The following is a 19,533-nucleotide window of genomic DNA, read 5'->3' on the forward strand; positions in this document are numbered from 1 at the left end:
CTTGGGTATGCTCATCCATGTATATAATGTATTTTGATCTTATTCCCCCACCCACCTCTCTTATCCCCAGTGTTTGTGTGTGTAAATAGACACATGCATGCCTCAGTCACATGTGGTCATTGGGTATTGTTAGAGGGTATTAGCCTTCTCCTTCCATTTTGTTTGAGCCAGGGCCTCTCTTGGGTGCTCCAGGGGAAGGCTGAACTAACTTGCCCATGAGTAGACATATTTGGGATTGCAGATACATGTGCCTCTGTGCATATGGATTTTTATTGTTGTGCTCATACTCTGGTTAGCAGGCTTGTAGAGCGAGCACCTTTAACCACTGAGCAATCTTTCCAACTTTCTAACTTATTCTTCAGACATGTTCTCATACAGAACCTAGAATTTACCAGTTTCACTAGTTAGACAGTGAGCCCTAGGGATTTCTCAATTCTGCCTTCCCGGTGCTGGGGTTAAAGGTGTGCCTGACTTTTATGTGATTGCTAGGGATCTGATCACCTTATTCACTGGACCAGCCTCTGAATCTGAATTTTTTCACCCTGATCTGAGAGGTGAGGAACTTCAGGTTTAATGTATCTGGCTGGAGCTATATGTGGTGCATCCTAAATGTCCATATCTCCATGCCAGCTCATTCACAGAGATGAGGAAAATCAGGCTTCATGTCTGGATGTCTCTACCACCATCCCAGCTCACTCACAGCTTCCAGCTCCGGAAATTTTGCTCATGGTCTTCTTTTGTCTGGAAGCATCCTTTGCCTCTCTATAGAGCAGACCAGAAAGCCCCCAATTTTAATGTCTGCTGGGAATATCTCACAGAGATTTATATATGAGCTGGCAGGTAAATATCCTAGCTCTCTTGCCACTTTTGTGATAAGAATGGTATATGTACTCCCCTTTCAGTGATAGAGTTCTCCTGGTGAAAGGAGAGCCTCAGTGATGGCTGGTGAATTTCCTAGTGCACACACTGCATTTTTTTTTTCTTTTATAATCTCTCCACTACCTTGCCAGTCATTTTTTTTTTCATTTCTCAAGTCAACTGCTTTCACTCTAAGAATGACCTTGGGAACTTAATCTACAGCAGCCATTAACCAACTCATTAGTTGGTTGACCTAATGTGCACACACAGATTTTCCTTACTCCAAAGATCTTATGATTTCAATATATAGTCTTCAAGAAAATGTATATAAGGCATAAGTTTAATTTTACAATGTTACCAATTTTAGACAGACAACAATTTGACTATACAACCATAGGAAAGGCCAACCTCTCCTAGCTATGGAAAAGCTGAATGAAGGTAAAATCTTAACTGAAAATCTATTGCAGCAAACATAGGCTTGAGCTGCTGAATACATGAGAAGTCCTGCATTGGAGGAGCCTTCCACTTAGGCATATATGATCTTAGAATATAAGGTTTAAGTTAAACATTGAGCATTTACCTTGTACATAGCAATCAAGTGAGCTTTGTCTTTGCTATTGGATTCAATCCTCACAATAAACATATGAGGTAGAAGTCTAAGCATCTATTATAAAATCATTTAAGAGCTAAAACCTGCATCTGTTTTGCAGCACCACATCAGATTGAAGGTTGGGAGTCTGGGCGGAGCTTCCTAGGCTGCTCCTTCAGCTCTTTGTAATAAAGACTTAAGTTGCTCAGTGCTGTCTGGGTAGTATGATGATGACGAAGTCACTCAGTGCCCTCTAGGTGGCGTGATGACTAAGTCCTGCAATGCTTTCTGCATAGCAGCAAGATATGTCTATAGAGTCTAGATGGATAACTCACATGCTTGATTCCTTACAGCAGATCACCTGGAAAGCTAAGAATAAGAATCTCTTTCTAGACCATCTCAAGATCTCTACCAGGACCAGTCCCTGAGAAGGCTGGTGCTGGAACTGGCAGAGCCCCATTTCTGATGGGTTCTACCTAAGAAATCATTCAAAAGTCAGCTTAGACTCAGAAGGGAGAGAAATAGACCCTGTCTTTAAGGGACAGGCTTAAGAAAGACAAATGTTCTCTTTAATCTACTTTATCCAGGCAGTGCATTCATCTTTACTTTATAGATTTAAATAAGAGGGCAGAATTTTTCCAAGATCATAATGTCAATAGCTAGAATAATTGGATGTTGAACCCAGGCAGTATGATTTATTAATGATAAAAACTCTGCTCCCGAAGTGAAAATTACATCGGTGTTTAATTGAAAGAGGAGATGGCCAATAAAGTTTGTCAGAAGAAAGCCAGGTGTGGTGGCGCACGCCTTTCTTTAATCCCAGCACACAGGAGGATTGCTGAGAGTTAAAGGCCACCCTGAGACTACAGAGTGAATTCCAGGTCAGCCTGAGCTAGAGTGAAACCCTACCTCAAAAAACAAAAAACAAACAAACAAATAAAAAACAAAGAAAAGAAAAGGAAAAGGTTGTCAGAAGGTATTTAGCCAGACAATGTTAATGTTACCAAATCATCAAATATTCATTCTCCTCTTCCTAAGAGAACACAGAGACTGTTTTCAGATCATTAGTCATTTTCCTCTTTCTAATGGAATATAGTGGTGTTTCAGTTTCTGCTTATCATTTTATATTTAGGAAAAATCTTCCCCGGTTTAAAAAAAACAAAACAAAACACAATTCCCACACTCACTGAGGTTAGAATGAGTCTTTGACTATGTATCATTGTCCTAGCAAAGGATAAATGGCAGTCATTAGAATTTTCTAGGAGGCCTGATTTAGTAAGTATTCCCTTCCCTTTCTTCATTTGTGTTTTGTGTGGTTGGAACAGTGCTGACACCTTGATGTTCCTAAAGTCATCTTATAAAGGGGAAGCCAAAGGCTGCAGTGTATGGAGATAGGAGCATGCATCAAGAAAATGTCCACACCCAGGGTCACAAGGCCCTTGAGGCAGCATGTGCCATACACAGAACAAATCTTTCATGGTATATAGGCAAGCTGTCCTCACTTCGCAGTAATGTAAGGACATGGAACCAACTAGAATTGGGTAAAGTGACCTTAATAATTATGGGAAATATTATGGTAGGTCCATGCCCTTTAAACACTTTCACTAAAGCATTAAAATTCTCTTATTGTATAGTGAAATAAAAACTCATAAAATAATAACTAATATACTGTAACATGAAGCATTAGAAACATCAAGGAGTAATGTTCTATTTCTCTATAATAATGACTTACTTAGAACAGTTTGAGCAGGGCCTGACTTTCTCTTTACTCAAGTATCTACTAGGTTGTAATGATTTGCCATCCCCTTTTCTAAGGCTGAGTTAGCTTCTAACATTCTCTCCTTTGTGCTTTAAATGGTTTGGGGTATCTTGCAAGGTTTCTTTCATGAGAAGTATGGTGCCAGCAGCACTCTCTCTGGGACATTGTCTTGTGTTGTCAGAACCAATTCCCTCCATGATGCTGATTTTATCATTACCATTTCCTGGATATGAACACCGAGAGTCTCTCTAACAGGGTCAGGACTGGCATTTCTGTGTTCAGCTGTTTCTTTTCTCAGCATCATTTGCATTCCCAATTCACTTCCAGGGTCATCACCTTTAATTTTCACCATTGTTGGCTGATCCTTTATCCACCATCCATTTGTATAACACAGCATATATGTGGGCCACTGATAGAATAACTATTATGGTGTATTTTACTCCCTCTCTCTCTCTCTCTCTCTCTCTCTCTCTCTCTCTCTCTCTCTTTCTGTGTGTATGTGTGTGTGTGTGTGTATGTGTACCAAATAAGAATTATACAATGTCTAACCATAGTGGGGTCTTTGATCAATACTCACCTAGTATTTTTGCAGTAACTGGTTAAAGAATTAGCAGCAAAGAATTATTGTGTGCAGCTTCTCAAAGCTGATATATTATGGTAACTGGAATGTGAACTGTGTTGTTTGGGAGACCATTGCTACTTTTGTCATGACAACTAAAATCTGTAATACAGATCAAAGTTATTGAGCATATATATTTAGAAGAGAAAACTATTATTGTTGCAGGGCCACTAAAATATCAACATGTGACCAGGATTTAAAAATAGAAGCATAGAACCTCTTAATAGCATTCACAGGGTAGATTATTGTAAGCTGTGCTACAGGAATCCCTATTGGGACAAGAAGTGCCCTAGTTTTGCTAATTTCCTTTAAGAAATTAAGGAACCACAAGCATAAACCACTTTTAAACCAGGCCTGGTGGTACACACCTTTAATCCCAGCACTCAGGAAGCAGAGGTAGGAGGATTGTCTTAAATTCAAGGCCACCCTGAGACTACGTAATGAATTCCAGGTCAGCCTAGGCTAGAGCAAAACCCTACCTTAAATAACAAAAGAAACAAAAAAAAAAAAGGCTAAACCAGTTTTTGGCAGTTACTGGATTCTAATTCATGTCAAATAAATATTGAACACTCAGAAGAGAAATTCTTGTTGCCTCTTTCCATCCCACAGGAGTGGATTTCTATACCTACTTTCCAATTCCAGTGTTGGAGCCTGAAAAGTAATTTCTATATGGAAAATAAATGTAATACAGAACAAATCTTGAGAGTATTATTCCTAGAATGTTAAAAGTTAGATACATTGTTAATATCCTTCCAATTCATCAGTCATTATATTATATCCGCAGAGGTAACTTTACATAATGCATGTTGCCAAGCATCCAATTGACATGTGTTCAATTAGTTCAACTAGTGAATTGTATATAAGTTGAAATAATGAGTTCTCAAATGTTAGAATTTTTAATTATTAATTCTATTTATTGTTTGTTCCTTCTTCCCTTTGTCTTCTTATATGGTATCATAAATGTCTATCTATCATCTATCTTTCCTATCACGTATTTACTTTTCTGTCATCCATTATATATGTCTGTCTATCTACCATAATCTATATACTCATCTACCTATATATAATTTTCTATCTATTGATAACATTCTTCTATCAAGCTCTTTTCCTGTAAACATTTTAAGTTAAAGAGGGAAGAGTTTTTCAAGAGCTACTTTCTACTAGACTATGCAACAAGGAACATTTCAAACATCTAAAAATCTTTATTTAATAACATTTCTGACCAAATTATTAACTTAAGATTTAAGCAGGTGCTTTTATGCAAATTGGCATGATTTCTTCTTGAAAATTATAGACTATAACAGTACACAAAAGATTATTCAATAGTCATGCATATATACACATATATAATTTATAAAATTTTATAGCAGGCAGAAAGAAAATCATGTGAGTTAAATGTAGAGGAAGGTAACACCTTCCTGGGGAAGGAGCTCAGAGAAGTTTTGAAGACATTTGGCTAATGAAAGAAACCTGGCAGACTGCACCTGGGCAGAGATCTGCATCATTCCCTGCTTGTGAAGTGTGTGGAGTCATTATAAGCAAAACAGACACTGTGGCAAGGGGCAACGAAAGAAACATGGCCACTCAGATTCCATATACGCTTTTCATTCTGCTTTAGGTCACAGAAGGCTCAGAGCATAAAATGGTTCCCTCAGCTAATTCCTGAAGTCAATACAATCATAACCAAAAGACTGAATTAAATGGATTGGATTATGCTTTTAATAAAATACAGAGTTTAGACATTTCTGTGAAATATTACAATAACATAGAATGTCTGTTAAGGTTTATTCTTTCTATTCCTTTTACCTAACATAAAATTATTTCATTATACAGATAATAATTATTTTGAATTGTTTTGAGGGACAGCATTGCTTTAAAAAAGATGGCTCGGGCTGGAGAGATGGCTTAGCAGTTAAGCGCTTGCCTGTGAAGCCTAAGGACCCCAGTTCGAGGCTCAATTCCCCAGGACCCACATTACCCAGATGCACATGAGGGCGTGCGCGTCTGGAGTTCATTTGCAGTGGCTGGGGGCCCTGCTGCGCCCATTCTCTCTCTCTTCTCTCCCTATCTGCCTCTTTCTCTGTCTGTCACTATCAAATAAATAAAAATAAAACAAAAAAAATTTTTAAAAAAAGATGGCTCAACCCTCAACTTTGTCATATAATCTCTGGTTTGCATCTTTACCTTCTCTGAGTATCAGTTTAATCTGTACAAATTGTAGGAAAATGAATGCCTGAGGATTTTGAAATGATTGGAAAGAATACATGCTGGTAAAAATTATAATGCTTTATTATGGATACCTGGTAAGTGGCAAATTTTGAAATTTTTAAGTTTTTATTTATTTTGAGCAATTAATTATCCTTTAGTATATATCAGGTTACATTTATCATGAGAAGAAAAAATTATGTTAAATTATCATTATTTTTGCTTTACCATTAATGTGGTGATCAGATAGATCCTTACCAAGAACATCATTATCTCAAATCCTAGGCTTCTCTTTATTCCTTTTTAGAAACAACTCAAGGTCTATATCCTTTTATATATCTACAAAAAAACCCCTCTCTTCCCTAGAGATAAGACTTTATCCAATGCATTCCTTACTTAAGGAGAGAATGTCATTTTCTGATGTTTTGCCCAATTTCCCTATGTGCCTATTTTTGTACCTTTAGTGTTTATTCATAATAATCTCTATACATGTCCTTCAAAGTCCTTTGCTTAACTAGGCTTTCTTCCAAGTGAATACTGGGAATGACAGCTGGTACTTTTGACCATGGTCCTTAAGTCACAGCTCAATGCCATGTCACTCGGCTTTTTTGCATTCCTGCAGCCAAAATGTCATGCCACTTTACACTTCCATTCTCTGATCATTTGCTTTATCATCCAAACATTTATGGTATCTAATTCTTCCCTTTACTAACCGCCAACCAGTAGCTGCTGTATTTTCTACATGATGCCAGGCTACACTGATTTCTATCTCATATACCAGCTAGTTGTGAACAGTCTGCTCCAACTCTGAAAGACTATTCCATAACTATGTTTGAGAATCTTGTAAGTAATACCATATTTTGAAGATGATTATAAAAAATACACTTATGTGCTCTTTTCCTGAGTGCATACCATGATGGAAGGATATTTATTTGAATATTTAGAAGCTGGAAGTTTCCTTCTATGCCTCAGTGCTCTTTTACACTTGAGGAAGAGTGATACCACACCCATGTGGGATTTTCACTTTCACAATCTGGAAAATGTCATACTTGAGACACAATCTCGCACATGGACTCTTAGGCAGAATACTGACTCATTATGATGTCTGCATTCTAATCCCCAGAACATATGAAAAGTTATGGGGTCATGAGGACTTGAGGCTGCAGGTAGAATGAACATTTAATTATCTCTACTTAAAATGCAGATATTATTTTAGGTGGTTGGGATGGAACTGATATGCTCAGAAGGGTCCTAAGAGATGGAAGAGGGACAAAATGTAAAGAACCAGGAGGATGGAAAGATTGTTCAGTGGTTAAGGAGCTTGTCTGCAAAGCTAAATGACCATGGGTTGATTCCCCAGTACCTAGGTAAAGCTGGATGAACAATGTGGCACATGTAACTAGAGTTCATTGCAACAGCTGGAGCCTCTGGCATGCCCTGTCTTTCTCACCTCTTTCTATCTCTCTCTGCTTGCAAATAAATACATAAAATATTTTTTTAAAAAAGAAGAGAACTAAGAACTGAAGTGAGGAAAGGTACAGAGAAATGGAGTAGTGCTTGTCTTAAAACAAGGAAAAAGGCATGAAATGCAAAAGGTTACAGGATCAGGCAAGGGGGGACAATGTATCATCCACAGACACTTCAGCAGAAGCTCAGTCCCATTGACACCACAGTGAGTGCTGTGTCAGACTGTGTGTTAGAAAACGAGCAGAAATGAAAGATAACAAACTTGCATTTTAAAAGTTTAATATAAGTTGTTTAATGTTGTGTTATTGAGTGGTAGTGGCCACATAAAGTTATACACAGTTACTGTCTTCTTATACAAGGAAAGACTAATGATAAATTGGTTTACATAGAACTTCTAGGGAGGCAATAGGATGAGGCCAGGATTAGAGAAGACATTATTAAGGACTTTTAATTTATGTTCCATATCCTCTCTTTACACCTCTACCTTAGTACTTCCAGCATAATATATAATTAAACATCAGTAAACCCCTATTTGATCTTTTAGGAATTAAAATAAAATGATAATGTATGCTGGTAAGTAGGAAAATTGACACTCTTTCTCCAAAAGCTGAAAAGGTTACCATAATAAAATAACCAGTTGAATCATCCAGTTACAGTAAAACTATTATACCTTAAAAATATAGTTTGTGGAGCTAGAGAGATTGCTTAGTGGTTAAGGTGTTCATCTGCAAAGCCTAAAGACCCAGGTTCAATTTCACAGTACTGGAATAAGCCAGATGCACAAAGTGATGCATGCTTTTGGAGTTCATTTGCAGTGACTAGAAACCCTGGAATTCCCATTCTCTGCAAAGTCTAAAGACCCAGGTTACATTCCTCCAAACCCATGTAAGCCAGGTGTATATGGTTTCACACGCATCTGGAGTTCATGTACAGTGGCTAAAGCCTTTGGCGCACCCATTTCCCTCTCTCTCTCTCTCCTCCCTCTTTCTCAAATAATAAATAAAAATAAAATATAGTTTATTAGGCAGTCCAGCTTTGTGTAATTGCATCTTATCAATTTGTTAAATCCCCTCTTTTAATAGAAAGAAATGAAATATTGAATAACACTATTACTAGTCCTGAAAAACATGAATTATCTGATCTTGCTGTGAATCTGAAAAGATGGCATATTCATTTTTTAGACAGTCTTGGAAATATTATGGGAATCTGTACACTATCATAGAAAAAAAGCTACTTTACCCAATTAGTAACCACATGGACAGAAAGAAACAAACTGGTAGAAATGTTAAGTCAGTCTTCACAGCTGTAGACACACTAAACGGTATATTTTAGGGAGGACTACTTTGATCTCTAATCCTATTGTGTCCTTCTTACTAGTTTTCCATTAATATATTTTCAGTTAAATGTTCTAATGATCACTGTAATACTGGCTCTAATCACTTACCCTATGTTTAAATGATGATACTCTAGTGAAACAAATTCTATCAAACATCTAGCCCTTTCTACTTTTCATAAAACATATAAAGGAAAATTGTGAAGCATGAAACATTTTTATGCCAAAGAAGAGATTGTACTGGAAGTTTTATATGAAGTATGAAATGTAAATGTTTGCTAGACCTGTGAGGGTAGAGTTGAAGAGAGGTGGTAAAGGGACAGTTTTCCTTCTTTGGATATTTTCTGTCATTTTAGACAACACTCAAAGACGACATATGGAATACTTTGAAAAGAAGTAAGACATGTTTATTTTTAAATTGCAGAGACTCTTGGGTTGGATTCTGAAATTGCTAAGGCAAACACCTTGGGTTTTGTTGGCTGCCTTTCTTCCGTCCAGTACAACCACATAGCACCACTGAAGGCAGCCCTGCGCCACGCCACCATCGCCCCTGTGACCGTCCGAGGGACCTTGACAGAATCCAGCTGTAGCTCCATGGTGGACTCCGATGTTAATGTAGTGACCACGGTGCATTCTGCATCAGGTACATCACAGAGGATGCCTCAGGTGGCTTCCGTTATCACCACTGCTCTCAGTGTCTTAAAGAGCTTCTGGGCTGAAAGGCTGATTAATATAACTCAGTTCCTTGCTTTTTATGTTTATGTATGGTTATAAATCATGACTAACTCCTCATGATGCTATCTACATCACCTGAGATGTGCTTCTATAGTGATTTCAAATCCTTTTGAGTGGGCTTCCAGAGATTAGCCAATCACACACACTATCATCAGCTTCAAATGTGCATGCATGCATACTGTTTTAGCTTGTATAGTAGTTACTTTTCTCATTTTTGTGTCCAGATAAGGATACAACGTAAGGGATGAAGGTCTTTGTTTGACTTACGGTTTGAGGGGATACAGCCCATCATGACAGAGAAGGCACAAAGCAACTGGTTACACTTGGTCTGCAGTCAGGAAACAGAGAGATGAATATTGTTAGCCTTCATCTCCAGCCCATGGAACGTTGATGCACATAGCAGGGGTTCTGCCCACCTCAGCTAACCTAACCTATAGTCTCCTTCATAGACATACCCAAGGATTTGTCTCCTGGGTAATTCTATGTCATATCAAGTTAACGATCTTAGCCAGCACAGCACATGAAGGAGATTCCCAGTATTATTCATTTCTACAGCTAATGTTTTGTTCATTAAAACCATGCTATCAGTGTCCCCAGCCCAGAATACCTGCCCCATACCAGCCATTTTTAATTATATGTCTTTCCCATTTTACCTCTGAGCCTCTTTTGTTTTAGTTTTTCTCAAATCAATTTTCATGAATCTTAGGTAAAGACCTGATTTCACCCTAATGCACTACACCCTGTTCACTCAGTTCTAGGAAAAAAAAAATCCCAAACATCTTCCACATGCGAGATTGGCAGGTTCCATGGACTTATGGTGAAGGACTTGGTCTTCTGCTTCTGGAGCTTAATGTCTCCCTGTGTGCCTAGGATGCACAGGCATATACATGTGTGCATGTAACATCATCAGCATCTTTGTAGTGAGCAGCAAACTCAGTGATCCACAATGTGCCAGGCACCATTCTGAATCCAAGAGAGGGGGCTGAGTTGGGCTAGGGCCAGGACCTCTCTGATCTCGACGTGCTGGTGGTAGTGAGTGACTGTGACATCTGGATAGCTTGCTTGAAATTCTGAGTTACTCAATATCTTCAATCTATTTTCCTTATCAGTAAAATACAAGAATGATGATCATCTTATCGTTTATTGATAAAAATCACAATAATAATGGCAATATCTGCTTGTTAATGCCTAATATTCACCCTAACGCACACACATGTAAGTATCATTGCTCACTTTTCATATGCGTGCAAATTGCTACTTAATAATGGAGTTTGTGCCATTCTACCAGAAAAACACATGTTGAAGCAATGACTCAGGCTCAGGTCGGTGTACCTTTAAAATTGAATGCAGTGTATTTGAAATAAACATAGTGATGTATGTACAGTGAAGTTGTTCTCCCGAGGGTGCTAAATCTGCAGTGTTTTTGTACTTCTCTATCAATGGGCAGGAGCCTCCTGCAACTGAATAACACCCTCAAGCAAAGAGGCAAGCATACTTTGTGTTGTTGTTGTTTATGTTCCTTTGAAAATGACAACTCACACCTACTGGTGGGAATTTGGTAATTATACTCAGAGGTGTTTGTCACATCTTCTTTCCATACCTGTTGATTGAAGAGGGAAATTTTGTGTCTTTGGCTTTTTTAGATGCCTTTGGAAAGAAAGATGAGCAAGAACCACTTACCAATGCAGTCCAAAGTGACCCAGCAATCATTGCAGGTAATGTTGAAGGGAGGGAAGGTATATATAATCCTCTCCTTTGGAGAAACTTGTCTGAAGCCTTCCTTACCTATGACCATGTGATACCCAGACCACACAATGTCTGTCAGACTATTAGCTTTTTCATGAAGTCATGTGTGATGCATGATCAAAGGCTCTCTCCCTCAGTGACAGCATCTCTATGGCTTCATCTTCCCTCAGATTCACCAGGCAACTGAGCACTGGGTCAAAAGCTGGCACATTCCCTTGTAGTCAGGCAGTCTGAATCTTGTTCAGCGCATGTACTTGTTACCTTTCCCAAAGCACAAACAGCGGACAAATAAAATTACATATGGGGAGAATGACATTAGGGCAGACAGATGGACGAAGTTGCAATCCTTACTGAGTTTCCTCTATGAAGTGATGTGGGTTAGATAAAATGAGCAAGTGAGACCCACAGGACTATAGTTTCAAATCCAGCAGCCATCTGTTTACAGATGCAGATGGTACCTGTTCTACTATGAGACCAGCTCCCAGTGCTCTCCCTTGCTTTTCTGTTTCCTCACAGCTTCTTGGTCTCACCCCTTTTCATTCTGCCTCAGTTTGGCTGCTGCCTGCAGTCGCCTGATTTTCCAACCTGGGCCTTGAAATACAGAATGACTCCCAAGTCTTGCTTAATGAGACATGCTTGAGAAATAAAATTAATTTCCATCCAAGAGCTGCTTCTCCACTGGGTGCCCCAGCCCTGCCTTCTGGCAGCAGGGGTGAACGGATCCACACCAGATGGAGTGTTTTAACAGTCTGCAGAATCCATTCATTTAACTTCTGCTTAACGAGTCTCAGCTCCAGGTCAGGACCTGTGCTAAATACAAGGATATGGTATGGAAGATATGTGGATACTGCTCTCATAGAACCCCCAGAGTGGTTGAGGAGGAGATGGGCAAACAAACTGAAGTCCTACAGAAAGCAGAAAAGCATGTTCCGAGAAGGAAGCAGAGGGCACGCCACCACAGTAACATCCTAAGGCAGGGGAACGACGGCCTTTCCTTAGAGAAGCCCTTAAAACACCAGAGCTAAGTTCTACTCCAGGGAAGAAGGTTAGATTTGATTTTTATTTGGCATCAGGAAATGCCATAACTAATTCTATAACTTTCTCTTCCCATAACTTTTCATTTGACAAATAAACCAAAGACTTTTGTGAATACTGTCCTCCTTGCAAGCTCCTTTGAATCTCCTTAAGAGTAGGAAAATTATTGAATCTCTCCTCCTCCCCCAGAGATTTCTGGAGGCTTGGACAGCCTCCAGCTCTCTACAACCCCTTCACTGACGGCATTAGCAAACAACCTTCTCTCACGTCACAGAGTGTCAGCACATTCCTGGGAGTCCATCACTGCCGCACGGGTTAGTTATAGGTTATCACTCTAGATGACTTACTCCACCGTGTTCCAAAATATTTACAGAACATTTTGTTACACAACGATTTAGGAATACATGAAAAATATAAGCAATCTCAACTATGGTCTCAACCCTTGGCAGAAGACATGTCACCAATACCTTTAACTTTCTTATGTCTATGCTTATATAACTCATAATGAACAGTGGCAAATAACAAGTTTCAATAATAGGTACTTTCTTCAGTATTTACATGACTTAGGAAAACAAAGCATCCAAATTTGCAATTTACAAAAAGGGAAATGATTATTCATTTTCAAATTATTTTCAGTGTTTTGTCATTGTTTCTTTTGAGATAAGTTTTCACTATGTAGCCCAGACTGGCCTCAAGCTCTTTATCCTCTTTCTTCAACCTCCCAAGTAATGGTATCACAACTATGAACCACCATGCAGGCAAGACATTTTCAAGTGCTTTCATGCTGAACACCTAACTTTGAGTGACAACATATTCTCCCACTTGCACATGTTCAACATTTTCCCGGTCACAAGGACTTTTCTAGAGAAGGCGGGGATGAGCCAATGAGGACAGTTTATAAAATAGAACTTGCAGTGTCACACGCAACTGAAATAAGGGTTTGGGGTGGGAATGACAGAATAGGGCAGAAGTTTGCCATTTCAATTGGCTCTGACTACAGATAGAGATACCCTAGAGCTGAATGAATCTGTGTCTACCAGAGTACAGAGCAGTACAGGAATGCACTCAGTTGTTGGTAGACATTTCTTTCCTTGTAATTTTTTTTAACTTTTTGTTTTATTTGTTGAGAGAGAGAGAATGGGCACACTAGGGCCTTCGGCCGCTACAAACGAACTCCAGATGCATGTGCCACCTTGTGCATCTATCTTACTTGGGTCCTGGGGAATTGAACCTGGGTCCTTTGGCTTTGTAGGTAACTGTCTTAACTGCTGAACCATCTCTCCAGTCCTCCTTGTAATTTTTTTTTTTAACAAAAACAAAATATCTGTTTAATAAGCATTGATGCTGATGGGATCCAAGTGCCATTTTCTAGCATGTTCATGTAATTCTGACTTACTTTCTTGGTAGCAATGAACTATAACTATAAATAATGTTGGCATGTTTTTAAATGCATATCTAAAAAATATATTTGCATGAACTGCTTTAGTGGGTTTGGGAGATGGCTCAGTGGGTAAAATTCTTTCTGTACAAGCATTAAGACAACCAGTTTAGATCCATGGTAACCAAGGAAAGGGTTGGTTGGAGCTGTACGTACCTGTAATCCAGTGCAAGGGAGGTGACAACAGGTGATCTCTGTGGCTTACTGGCTTCCTCTTCTAGCTGAATCAATGAGCTCAGGATTCAAGAAAAGAACCTTATCCCCAAAAGCAACTTGGAGTGCATATGATGAAAAGAACCTTATCCCCAAAAGCAACTTGGAGTGCATATGATGAAGAACACTGATGTTAACCTCTGGTTTCACACATATCCCTGTGTATATGAATGGCCTCCATACATACATGCACACCACATACATATGCATGCAGGAAAGGATACAAAACACAGAAACACTTTGCTCTTTTGTAACTCCATGTTTATAAGAAGGCATTCTTTTTCTCTTTTTACTATTTTTATTTTTTTCAAGGTAGGGTCTCACTCTAACCCAGGATGACATAGAATTCACTATGTAGTCTCAGAGTGGCCTCAAACTCACGGTGACCCTCCTACCTCTGCCTCCCAAGCTCTACGATTAAAGGCATGCACCACCACTCCCAGCTAAGAGGGAATTCTTAGGCTCTCCACAAAACCTTCCAGAAATCAAACTGGCTTCCTCCCTTGGTACTCTGTAAGAAAGGATTTCATAATAATTAAAGGCCATGGCCAAGGCTTTATTTCTGTGACAGAGTTATAGCTTTGCTTTTATTTCTCTAAAGTACTTTCCTGTCTAGATTGGATTGTTTCTGTGACAATTTCTTCTCTTTTATCTCTGCACAGGAGTGGTTGCCATGGTGATATTCATCATCCTCTGCATCCTGGGCATCATGACCCGCATCCTCCACCAGCACAGACAGTCCCACCATACCAGCCAGATGAAGAAGGAATATCCTGAGAATTTGGATGGTTCCTTTAGAAATGATATTGACTTACAAAACACAGTGAGTGAGTGTAAACGAGAGTATTTCATCTGAAAGACTGCAGGCTCACCTAATCGTGTTTTATGGGTGTTTGTCAATTTTTATTTTTTCATTTCCTCTTCTGTCTTTTAACTTTGGCATTCTCTTTCTCTAATTTGCCACTCATGTACTGAAACAGAATTGATCCCTTTGACCCAGCTGAGGAGACCTGGCAGACCAGACAGACCGAGTTGCAAAGTGCTGCTAAAGACAATGATTTTTACTAGGCTAGGCAAGGAAGAGGCACATGTGTGCCCCCAAGCGTACTTGTTTTTGAGTTCCACTTTTAAAAATGCGCTCTTTGGTTTGGCAGCCATTCAGTCTTGCAAGCTTTCTTTAGTTCAGTTCTGTGACTTAGACATTTTATAGCCATTCCGACATCCCACCCCACCTCCAGTTCATTTGTGCAAGGGAACCCAGGGCAGGATGAGTTTGTTCAAAGACTGTTTGATTTGGTGGTATTTACAAGGAGCAGGAGAGATGTTTGTGGTATTGACTTCATGACCATATACAGCCCTTTACCCTGACTCAAAACCTTTCTCACAATGACACTGATTGCCTGAACATATTCACATATAGGATTTCTGATTGTAGTGATCATTTGCCTTACTCCTTGAGGCCAATATTTCAGAGCATCATATGATAAAATGGAGGAGAAACATGGAAACAACAGCTTGAAACAGAGAGGTTTCAGAAAACTGTGAGGAGCTAGATATTATGCAATTCAAAGCCATCTCCTCAACTGTGTAAGATGTTAGCTTAAGTGAAGAAAAATATAGAAATATGAGCACACATTGCACCAGTATAAAGGAATTCAAACAAAAGTCTAAGATAGTAACCGACACCATGGAATAGCCAAAGCCATCTTAGATCAACTTTTTGAAAAATAACTTCATGAAAGAAGAGAAATACCAAGCAGAATTTCCCCCTTTCCTGCACTCCTGGAAGATCTGGTAAAGAAAGCACATTCAGGTATCACACTGTAAAACAGATGTGAAGTCACTTTTGGCTGTTTTCTAAGAGGCTGAGAAGAGATGTTGTATGTGGTCTCCTATCCCCTCTACCAGAGTCACAGTTTGTTTCTTTATTCTTTCTTTCTTTCTTTTTTTCTAGGTAGGGTCTTATTCTTGTCCAAGCTGTCCTGGAATTAGTCATAGGCTGGCCTCGAATTCACAGTGACCCTCCTACCTCTGACAGCACCCTCTTCATCCCTCAGCCCCCCTAATACCACTGAGAGTGCTGGGATTAAAGGCACTCCTCGCCACACCCATGCATTTATCACATGACCAAATAAGACAGTGACCACCCCTAGCATTGGACCCATCTGGTAACCAAATATTTAACTCATCCTTTCAAGAAGGCATCTTGATACACCTGGGGGGTAGTGAGAAGACTCCTGATGATCTTGTTGTAGCAATGTGCCTAAGTCTGCCTTCTGGCCACCTTGGAGAAAAAGATAAGGGAGAAACTGTGTAAATGCTCCAGGATATTAGAAGTGCCAGTAGGATGATCCTCAAATGTGGAAAGAAGTGGCTAGTTCCCGTTGGAGAAGATTTCATTTGCAAAACAAACACCACATGTCTGCTGGCCAGCCTTGAGATTGGCCAGTACACTGCCTATCATGTTCTTCCTTAATGTCATGATTGCCCATTTGACATTCCTCCACATGATGCTCCCAATGAGTCTCCCATTAGCTTTATCCCACTTCAGACCCACAGCTTTCCTTCCACTTTCAGAGCTTGAGGTAAGGATTGAGATCATAATCCTACTCTATAACTTCAAGATGTTATTCTAGACACATTTTATCTCCTTAAAATTTTCTGTGAATTCTTACTTTATCACCTCATCATTAGAATGCCACTATTCATTTTTCTAGAAAATTTATTTCAAAGTGGTTCTAGCAGGATACCAGGATGCTTTTAAATTTTTTTTTCTAATTTTATAAAAAGAAAAATGGCCACTTAAAAATGAAAGATCTTTAAATGGTATATCCCTCTGCCTTTCCTTACCCTTTCTGCAATTTTGGCTTTGGAATTATCTGTTTCTATAAAAATATTCATAAGTCATCCTTTTGCATGGCTAGATATTCCCTTGTTACCTGAAATAAAAGTCACCCTGAAATTCAAGTTTAGCATCTCTAGTAACGAAATGGGAAAGGAGGGTGTGAATCATAGTATAGGGCCTCAAACTTATTCAAGTCCCTATGAAGCAAGGTCATAATTTGCTGACAAGATTCTAGTAGGGGAAAAAAATGGAGGACTGGTAAAAGCCACCTCAGAGGATTTGACTTCCTCATCCACATATGCACACTTACATAGAGTTATGAAATTCATCTATAACTGCCTCATGTGCTCCAGAGTCTACTGACATTCTCCCTGCATGTGCACACTCTGTAGATAAGGACACAGAACACTGCAGATTGAGGAATGCCAAGGCTGTGCAATCTGCACACCATTGTTGTGGTCTCAGGGCTAAATCAGAGTAACTTCATAACCCCAGGGAATTCTATGGCCTTTGCAAGGTAAGAAGCAAGCAAGATGCCTCCTCCCCACACACTTTGTATCTATGTAGCAGATACCTTCTTGTTGCTAGGGGAAAAAAAAAAAAAACACCCAACCAGCAGCAGCTGATATATTTCCAGCTTACAGTTTTAAGAGAGAAGCTTCATTTCGGTGGGGAAAGGATGGCAGTAACAGGAATTCTGGGTCACACCTAAACAGCAACTCAAAGGAGGCACTCTGAGTCAGCTAGCTTTGAACAACCAGTGGGCTGAACTACTGAAGTTCAAGGTCTGCCCCCAGTAATACATTTCCTCCAGCAAATTTCTACCTCCTAAAGGCCCATCAACTTTCCAAATTGTCAACAGTTGGGGACCAAGTATTCAAAACACATGCTAGTCAAAAACAGCTCTATCTGGGCATGGTGGTGCATGCCTTTAATCCCAGAACTAGGGAGGCAGAGGTAGGAGGATCACCATGAGGAACACCATGAGTTTGAGGCCACCCTGAGACTACATAGTGAATTCCAAGTCAGCCTTGACTAGAGTGAGACCCTACCTCAAAAAAAAAAAAAAAAAAAAAAAGACAGACAAAAAACAGTTCTGCCTGTTATCAAGATCCATTTGGTTTTATTTAATTAATTTTGTGTTTCAAGTGATTATGATTTAAAACAAGACTCAAAGACTACCTTTCCTCATTTTGGCATTTAGGTTTCTTGACTGCATGTTCTGGTCCCCTTGACCTCCACAATCTTCACTTCATTACCACTTAGTCTGGCTACAGGTGTTTATAAAAAAATATTTAAAACTTTTATGAATTATGGATTTTTATGATAAAACTAAAAATACCTATGTGATTTCATATTCTTGGTGACTGTTTCATTGATATTATTTATATCAAAAGAATCTATTGGTGTAAGCAATAGTATACTTGCTTACCCTAATATATTTTTAACATGGACAGCATTATTCACTCTTATGAATAAAATAGATTTCTATGGCTTCTCCAAGAATTCATCTAGAGAAATAGACATTTGTCATTTTCTAGACATACTTTCAAAAATAGCTTAACCTAGATTTATTTTAAGGATCCTGGGGCTGAAATTTTTAAACAATTTTGCTTTCTTCATTCATAATGGACGTGCCACTATCCAGACATCCACCCTGCATCATAACTACCACAAGGAAGTAGGAACAGGATTAAACAAAATGTCCTCTCTCTTCATAACATTATTCATCTAGAGTAGCCCCATTGGGAAGATTAAATTAAAACATATCCTCTATGATATCCAGGGACATAGGAATCAGGTCTGTGGAACTGTTTCTCAGGAAAAGCCTTGGCAATTTGTCTGCCAACTTCCCTCACTTCCTTTGAATTCTCACAGCTACCATCCAACAAGCCCTTGTCACAACATGAGCCTGCCAAGATGCTTTTGATACACTGATTTTTTTAAACTGAAACTATAATTTGCATATGTTTAGTCCTCAATTGTCCCACAGGTCATGTGTACACTATGTAAATAGACTGGCTTTGTTGTACTTGCAAGTGGCAAGGGAGGTTAATGGAAGATGGTACAGAGAAAACACAAAACTTGTATAATACTTTAGAATAATTGAGTGCTATTTCATATCCCCAATACAGTTTGAAAATGCTCCTCTAAAAGACACATAGTGTAATCCAACATTTTCATCCACTGATTTTAACATCTAGTTGACATCTACTGCTATGCCTCATTCACAGTCTTCCTTGAGCCTCACGGTTTGCAGATGGTGGTTGCTTCCTTCTCAGCAATGTGTTCACAGTTCCAAGTAGTTGAACCATTGAAAAAAGAAAAAGTACAACCTATACACATACATACATACATACATACATACATACATACATACATACTATATACATACATACATACACACACACACACACACACACACAATGTATAAAATAATAGGTTGTCACTCAAGTATTCTCCAGGATATTCTATACACATTTCTTTTTGGTAGGCAAAGAAACATTACTATTTGGTCTCTTGTTTTCATTAGCCTCATACTGTCCCATGTTTCCGAACCGAGCAGTCAACCTCAAAGGACTCAAAAGGGGCACAGGGTGTACAGAAAGGGCATTGTGCCACCCTGAAGCCTTGTGGAAAGGCCTCCTCACTGGTAGTCACTCCCAGTGCTGGTTTAGGAATCTGACTAGA

At 39.1% G+C, this 19,533-nt stretch overlaps 1 protein-coding gene across 2 annotated transcripts in view; it reads left to right on the plus strand.

Moving 5' to 3' along the window:
- The window catches only part of LOC101613057 (contactin-associated protein-like 5), a 408,379-nt gene extending 390,916 nt beyond the window's left edge, over positions 1-17,463 (plus strand). For both annotated transcript variants that reach the window (XM_045151145.1, XM_045151146.1), the window contains 3 exons: positions 9,255-9,473; positions 11,209-11,280; positions 14,660-17,463. In XM_045151145.1, coding sequence (XP_045007080.1) covers positions 9,255-9,473; positions 11,209-11,280; positions 14,660-14,853 — 485 coding nt within the window. In that variant the 3' untranslated portion in view covers positions 14,854-17,463. The remainder of the gene's footprint in view (positions 1-9,254; positions 9,474-11,208; positions 11,281-14,659) is intronic.
- Positions 17,464-19,533: the final 2,070 nt, after the last annotated feature.

Source organism: Jaculus jaculus, chromosome 5 (assembly GCF_020740685.1).
Source record: "Jaculus jaculus isolate mJacJac1 chromosome 5, mJacJac1.mat.Y.cur, whole genome shotgun sequence".
Taxonomy (NCBI): Eukaryota; Metazoa; Chordata; class Mammalia; order Rodentia; family Dipodidae; genus Jaculus; species Jaculus jaculus.